Source organism: Montipora foliosa, unplaced genomic scaffold (genome assembly GCF_036669935.1).
Source record: "Montipora foliosa isolate CH-2021 unplaced genomic scaffold, ASM3666993v2 scaffold_439, whole genome shotgun sequence".
Classification (NCBI taxonomy): domain Eukaryota; kingdom Metazoa; phylum Cnidaria; class Anthozoa; order Scleractinia; family Acroporidae; genus Montipora; species Montipora foliosa.
This window is the reverse complement of record NW_027179744.1, coordinates 130001-137500: the sequence shown is the minus strand read 5'-3', so window position 1 is coordinate 137500 and position 7500 is coordinate 130001. Positions and strand designations below refer to the sequence as shown.

At 41.3% G+C, this 7500-nt stretch overlaps 1 protein-coding gene across 1 annotated transcript in view; it reads left to right on the top strand.

Moving 5' to 3' along the window:
* The window catches only part of LOC137989096 (uncharacterized), a 44153-nt gene that overhangs the window by 29121 nt on the left and 7532 nt on the right, over window positions 1-7500 (top strand). Inside the window, exons 16-23 of the mRNA XM_068834981.1 lie at window positions 1-254; window positions 1715-2146; window positions 2345-2710; window positions 4077-4298; window positions 4784-4845; window positions 5971-6014; window positions 6309-6374; window positions 7224-7345. The exon at window positions 1-254 is cut by the window's left edge and continues 299 nt beyond it. Coding sequence (XP_068691082.1) covers window positions 1-254; window positions 1715-2146; window positions 2345-2710; window positions 4077-4298; window positions 4784-4845; window positions 5971-6014; window positions 6309-6374; window positions 7224-7345 — 1568 coding nt within the window. The remainder of the gene's footprint in view (window positions 255-1714; window positions 2147-2344; window positions 2711-4076; window positions 4299-4783; window positions 4846-5970; window positions 6015-6308; window positions 6375-7223; window positions 7346-7500) is intronic.

The window sequence follows — 7500 nt, the reverse complement described above, 5'->3', positions numbered from 1 at the left end:
ACAGAACGGAGTGCATGCGCAAACGAAAGAGAACCAAACAAAGGCAACTGATGCTGGAACAGCGAAAGATCCTACCAAGGTGTCTCCACTTCTCTGGTCGAAGATTCCAGAGTTAAAGATTCGTCCCCGAGCATTTTTTGTTGTTGTTACTATGCTTCCTTTCATGCGTAAGATTCCATTTCCCGATTTCGAGTGGGTAGGAGGGGACATTGCGTTGTGCAAACCCCAAAACGATGGCTGTGCATTACAAGTGGGTAAAATAATACACCAGAAATCTATGCACAATGATTAAAAACTTCAGTAACGAAAAAGCAACACGGACCACCGTTAAGCAGGTTACGCACGAGCTACAGTGTACTGCAGTTTTCCTCGGCAAGTGTCATGGACAATTTTCGTTGGGTCGTTTGTATGCCACAAGTTTCCTTTGACGAGTTTTGCGTTGACAAGTTCTATTTGCTCGTGTGAACAAATAAACGAGTTTGCTTTGACAAGTTTTCACTGAAGCCAGCGATACAAGTACGCAGAGGACAATGAAAACCGAAAACGCGTGGCGTCAAAAAAGAAAAACAAGACATTTTTCAAGAGTACATTTTTTAGTAACGATTCCAAGCTTAATCATAAAGATATACAGTCTTTTACCTTTTAGTGCAGCAATATCTAAATTAGGAAATTCAGCTCTTAAGAGGTTTCTTGTTTCGATCCCTCTAGCAATCTATTTTGGTACTCCACAAGGTTTCTCTTAGCCTACATAGCCAGCGTTTCCGTAGGAAAACATGAAAGATTTTTTGATGTTTCGACCACGCGAAAAATGGGCGAGACAAAAATCTTTCATATTCCTCGCACGGAAACACATCCTACGCAGGCTAGCTTTCTCTTGAGCGTAGGGGTAACAGGGGAAGAGTAATGTAGCAAGCATGAGAACAAGACCACTGAGAGCCCCGCAATTTCTCCAGTTTCCTGACAAGTTTTCCTTGGCGACCCGTACAGACCAGCAAGTTCTGCTACTTGTCATGCTAGCATATGAACAAGAGCACTAAACAAGGAAAGCTTTTTTTTTTACTCTCCAGTAAATAAAACTTGTCAAGGAAAACTTCCTTGTGTGTAACCGGCTTTAGGTTCACAGTAAAAGCGACATTTGTAAGAATTATCGTTTGACTTTAGTATTATTTAACAAATAAATTGCATGTTGCTGTGCGTCTGTTCCGTAATATATAGATCACAGATGACGTCCAAATGTGGTAACAACAAAAAAGGGGCACACGAGTCGATAGCCGAGTGTGTCACTGATGTTCTTACAAGATTTTGACGTTTTCTGTGATCTATTACTGAAAAGACGCACGGCAATATGGAGCCTATTTGTTTTATATAATAAAGAATTATACCTTATTTGCATGAAAGCTGTTGGTGACGTCAATCGTGCGTCGGTCCTCTTATCGATCACAGGCAAGAACCAATCAAAATGCGATGATAAGTTGGGTTATTATATAAAGAGTTATAGTATTATAGTATGATAGTAAGATTATACCCACATTTCACCCTTGCTCACCACTATCTCAGTAGTTAGAACATCCGGACTATATCACGGAGAGTGGTGGGTTTAAATCCCATCTGGGGCTCGGATTTCTCCGAGTTCCCATTTGACGATGCATACTATCTTTCATGTATTTCTCACATTACTCGCTTGGGTGACTTTAGTGTTCCATCTTTTCCGTAGATGAAGGAGGTCCACAGGAAGAAACACCTGCGCTGTCGACTCACAAAGCCACCGAGGGTAACAAAGCCAAGACCCCATTAGGTGGCAAGACAATAGTATGGAATACTGAGGAGGAAATTCAGAATGAAGATCAAAATTCTGCATTCGATGGTACAAACGGCAATAATGGAGAAACTTTAAAAACACAGAGAAGTGAAGAGCTTCCAGACATAGATAATTCTATGGTGAGTTACACGGGCCCAGTATTTGAGGAGCTGCAACACGGACAAGGTAAAGTCTCGGAAAGGGCGGACGTAATGAAGGCCTTCGACGAACATGACGAGGTTGAAAGAATCGATGAAGCTGGGACTTCATGTGGGAAAACGCGTTTATCGTCTTTGCTTCATGACAAGGGAGGTGAACAAGGGCAAAAGAAAGTGAAGGCGTCCGGTGGTGATAATCGACGGCGGCATTGAAACCTACTACATTTAGCAACTCGCAGAAATTCACCCTTTTCAAGAGTGTACAACAGCAGTGTAACGCTTAAAGAAAGCGTATTACCGGTTTACAATGGCAGAAGGCGTAACAATTCGCCGAGTGAAATTTCTAAGAATTCTATGAAAGTAACTCCGGTGACGATTTTTGCGCTAGCCCGAAACAGGCGGGAAAATACATCGCAAAAACATGGTTGGTCCGTGAATGGAAGTTTGGGACAGAAAAAAGAAATGACAGAGACTTCCAATCTAAGTAAAAAGGAGGCAGATAAGGGCATTTTTGAGCTCCATAACGATGATATTACGCAATTTATGGACAAAACGGATTGGAAAAGACCAACTTATCACGGTGCTGTTGACATCTCTAACCCTCCCAGCGGGCAGAAAAGTGAGAGCTCTCTCATGCGATGGTGCATAAAGGCCCTGAAGAAAGTGGACCTTGAGGTGCTTTTTCCTCCAAAGCCAACCCGTCCAAAAAGCTCTCCAAGTGCTGTGAAATCAGAAACAGCCAAAAAAGAGAGAGGTGCGGTAGTTGTATTATGTGCTTGACATATGGGTTATTGACCAAGTGTGAGGTCAAGATGGCTGGATATCGGCTAAGTTCTTTTTTTTGCGTGTTCATGGACCGAGACGAAGTCGAGGACCGTAAACAAGCAAAAAAGGAACGAGGCCAATGTCCAGCCATCTTGACCGAAAAATCTTGGTCAATAAAGGATTTAGCCGGAAGGAAACCTCTCACTGAGTAGAGAACCAACAAACTCAACCCACATACGACGCTAATCATAGGATTGGAACCCAGGGCACATTGGTGGGAGGCGAGTGCCCTCACTATGGAGTTTAAGCAAAATCGACGGCTACGGCAATGAAAACATCATTCCAAAATATAACTTAACGCTATCGTAAGTCTTTGGCGATTATTCCGTCTTGTTCACCTTGTACAATACGTGCAAACTACCCTGTAACTGGATCGGTATGAACGCTTTTAAAGTCAAAAAAGAAAATGAAGGGTTCATTGTTATTTTCTCACGTTGTCGTCGAAACCTAAAATTTGGTGATTTCACGTTGTTGTTTTGTGGAGAACGGCAGAGAAATGCACGGAAACGCAGCACGAGTATTTTGCCTTTTTTAACCAAGAGTATTCTTTTTTTGTGGCGTTGGCGTAGCCGTAGCCGTCGTCTTTGCTTAAACTCCCACTGCGCCATACCTACCGTCACAACTAGTACTATTTAGTTATTTGCAAGAAACACAATAACTGCAACGAGGTATTCCAAAAGAATACTTGTTTCTAACAACGGAATGGTTTTTGCGATTGTTGAGTTTGAATAAGCTTGGAATAAAAGCACCAGGCTCGTTCAGGAGAAAATAGCCATTCCTTGTCTGATTAAGCTTGGCGACAATGAAAATCCGCCATTTTATCAATGTACGCAAGCCTATGCGCGCGCCAATGACGCAAAAAAATATGCGAAGTAGGGTTGCGAAATGGAAAACACCTTAAACAAGGAATCACCATAAACAGGTTTACAAGACCGGAAGAAACAACTGATTAATACGCCCGAAATGTTTCGGGACTTTCGAGAAACGGGCCCCAGGATACCACTTCACACTGGTTTACATTGAAGATTAACCGCAGCTGAAGTGGCGACAAACACGATTCTTGATCCCTCTACTAAGCTTAAGCAAATCACAAACCACGGTCTTCCGCTAGTCACAAAACCATGAAAATCTTCTTTTATTCTAAATTATTTCTTTGTTTTTGGTACGTACGCGACAATTGTGGCAAACAGACAATTTTGCCGTTAACGCGAACCCTTAACTCTACTATTTTCGCAAAGATTGAAAGATTTTTTCTTGGAATTTACGATTTGCCAATAATCTTCTTTCTTATATAGGCAACTTAATCCAGCTAAATAACAGAACGACCCAGCGGTCAAGACCCAAAACGGCGGACTCCATACTTAGTACTACATCAAGTACAAAAGAACATTCGTGGTTTCATCATGAAGATAATCCGTCAACCAATGACACTGTCAAACAACAACCACGTGACTTTAAGAGTGCCGCTTCTTTGGTCCAAAGTAGCAAATGGGAAAAAGTGACATCGGACAACGATGGTAAGTAAACATCGACTGCTTCAATTCCCATAGATTCAATAGAAGGCGACTGGCTGTGGTTTGGCCCACGGCGTAACAATTTAGAGGAACAAAATCAAGACCGTGCACATCGCTGATGTCGCAAACTTCGTTTTATCAGTGAATGTTCAAAGAACTATCTTAATGCAAACTACATGTAGATTGTGACATCAATCCGGTGCCAATCTTTTTCTTTGCGTGACAATACATCTCGTTAAACGTAAACTTTCTAATCTCTGAGAGCCTAAATAATATATTTTGAACCTGAGTGCAGAGGGTATTGCAACGGCAAAGGTTTATGATGTGACACGGTACCTACTGTACGTCCATGTTGAACTACACCTTTCAAAAATGCCCCGACAGACCATTTCACATCCAGAGGCTTATAAATAACAAACAAAAGCGTACTAGTTCTGCTATCACCTCAAGCTCAACCAACAGCAGTTGATCTTGCGTTTCATTTTCAGAGGATTTTCATGATGGTTACCGAGCCATGCAATCTGGCATTGTTTTTCAAGAACCGGAAGAGGTAGGTAACACTAAAGTCTTCTCCTCGTCCGCAGAAAAGTCAGTTCCAGTTCAGTAACGCTATGACGTCAAGTTAGTTTCTTGTGATTGGTCATTGGGCTCCCGCGGGAGTCTCATTTGCGGGAAATTCAATCTGAAAATAAATCGGTCTGTGAAAACGCCGTGACAGGAATGTAGGGCTGTTGTTCGCTCCTAGTAATGAATAAGGAATTGTGTGAAATTGGGAAGACAAAATGACCCGTCAGTTCTATTGTTGTTCTGATGGACCTGTCTGGCAAAAAGGATGCATCAAGGAAGCAAACATTTCTTATAAAATAGACATGAAAGATCCTACTTTTGAGGGAAAGCATCATAATCCTCTTGGTTGAAATAAATAGGAGATACAATGGATTGCATGCAGAATCGAACTTTTTGGAATAGTCGCTAATGGATAACAGGGAAGTCGGTTTATTATTATAAGAGAGAAAGCCTTCGGAGCCATTGCACTTATCGTTGCTTAAATATTCCAACAATACTGGCCAGCATGTTGGAGCGTTCAGTTGTTGCCAATATTTTCAGATTTTTAGTTTGAAGAATGCTCTCCAAACATAAGATTGGCACATTTACCAGCGCTTTCGCTTAGCGGTGATAATGAACTTTGTCGCGATATTTTGGTGTTGTCTGAAGAGTTCTTTTGTTAATAACCGGGACATTTAACAAGAAAATGATAATATCAAATTCCGTCACCCCCCCCCCCCCCAAAAAAAAAAAAAAAAAAATTCTCTTAACCTCACAAACAGAATGACTCTGAGTAATGACGACCCTTATGTGGGCAAGTTGTCAAAAGCTTGAAGAACTTCTGACCAACTTTTTTCAAGATTGTCCCAAATGAATGCAGTCCGTTTCGATCTCGTCCTGTTTTGTTCATTCAGCCTATTATTGTTGCTCTGCTCTGTCTTATTTATAGGCCATTTTTGTGTCGTGAACATGCCTATGATTGCGTGTGGTTAAGCCCCTTTAATTTGTATGCCCTTTGTTGGTTGTGCATATGCTTATTATACAAGTAAGAATCAGGCTTTAAGGTATCTTGTGTTTGCCTATGGGAGGAGTACACTGACTCCAGTGTTCCCTATCGTTGTTAATTCAGTATGATGTGAAAGACATGTCCAGAGAAGCAGCTGGATTTGAAAGGTATAAATTGGTGAACGTATTACGTTATTTATCACCTGTATATTTTGGTAAACGTTTTGAAATCGAAGTTAGCCATTTTGGAGATATTTATAGACTGACGTTTTTTTGTGCGTAAGTTAGACGAGAGCATTTTTCGTTCATTAAAAGTTATCCCTATAATTATCTTGATTAAGGCTCAACATTTTCAAATTACAGCTTGAATATGCCACAAAAACGAACTTGATCTTCGAGCGTGCAAAGCGAAAAAAACTTGGCAATGCCATTGTGCCAATTAAGTGTGGTTCGTTTTCACAGCGACATTCCCGTTATAGGCACAAGTGACTTCTATGGAGGAATTTGGCAAATCAAAGTGTTAGATAGGTGAGAGGCTTTGTATCTCTTCTACTTGATTTGGTTTAATTTAAGTGGTCTCAGACAGGGGCCAAAGGTGGAATATTGTAGAACTCAAGTATCCTTCAAGAGTTGTCACATTTGGCAGGATCACAACACTGGGAACTCCGTGCCCTGTAGTTGCTTTCAATGATGTTTGGGTTTTTAAACGCATCAAAGAGATTGAGAAAAACCGTTGTAGCGTTTCCTACGCCATAGTGTCCTTATCTGCAATCGGCGTCAAAATTGTTGAGACACTCTTATCCTTTAGAGTCGATTTCAAGCTCGGGGGCTCCCCCGCACCCCCGGGACAATGTTGTGTTTTTCTGTTTTCTACGAGCCTTGTCGACAGCGGTACAACATTGATTAGGGTGGGGGAGGGAGGGGTATCCCGGAAACGTACTTTCTGGACAAGTTTTCTTTGCAAACAATGAATGTGTCGTTGCCAGTGTGCTCTGTTGGCAACTGTCTCAACTAATTTTGTCGCCGATTGTGGGTACATTTGAGTTAGTGCTGGCGTGGGTGGGGCTCCAGCCTTGCTCCGTTTGAAACCCCAGTACTTTTCACGGACTTCACGTCAACCTTCGTTTTCATGCCGTTGTCTGACCGCCTTACAAATGAAGCATTCTTTGCGAATTATTTCTACCTTGCAAAGCATTTTGTGACGTGTATCTCCAAAAAAAAAAAACTATCAAGTTTATTTCGTTATGGTGCAGAATACTGTTCTCTAATGATGATGAACTTTATTTTTGTTTTATTTGGGGACACTAAATTGGCTAATCATGGTGTACCTAATATCTATAAGACAAATAAAGTAAATTACTTTATCGTTTTATGCAGTGCTAGTCGGTTACAGGAACTGAGACAAGAACGGCAAAAGTCCGCCAAAGAAAGAAGGCAAGCTCTTGAAAGCAAACAGAGAGAGAAGTGGAAAAATTCAGGCCATCTTGAATGTGCACAAGGTATCGTGGATTGGGTTTTTATTTCCATCGTGATGTTTTTTCGAGCCGTTAAGTTAAGAGCATGGTACGAGATGGTTATTTTGAAAGATATGCTCAGAAGAGCCAAACTTCCTTGCCAAAGAGCAATATATTTATCTCAAACACTACAAAGGACA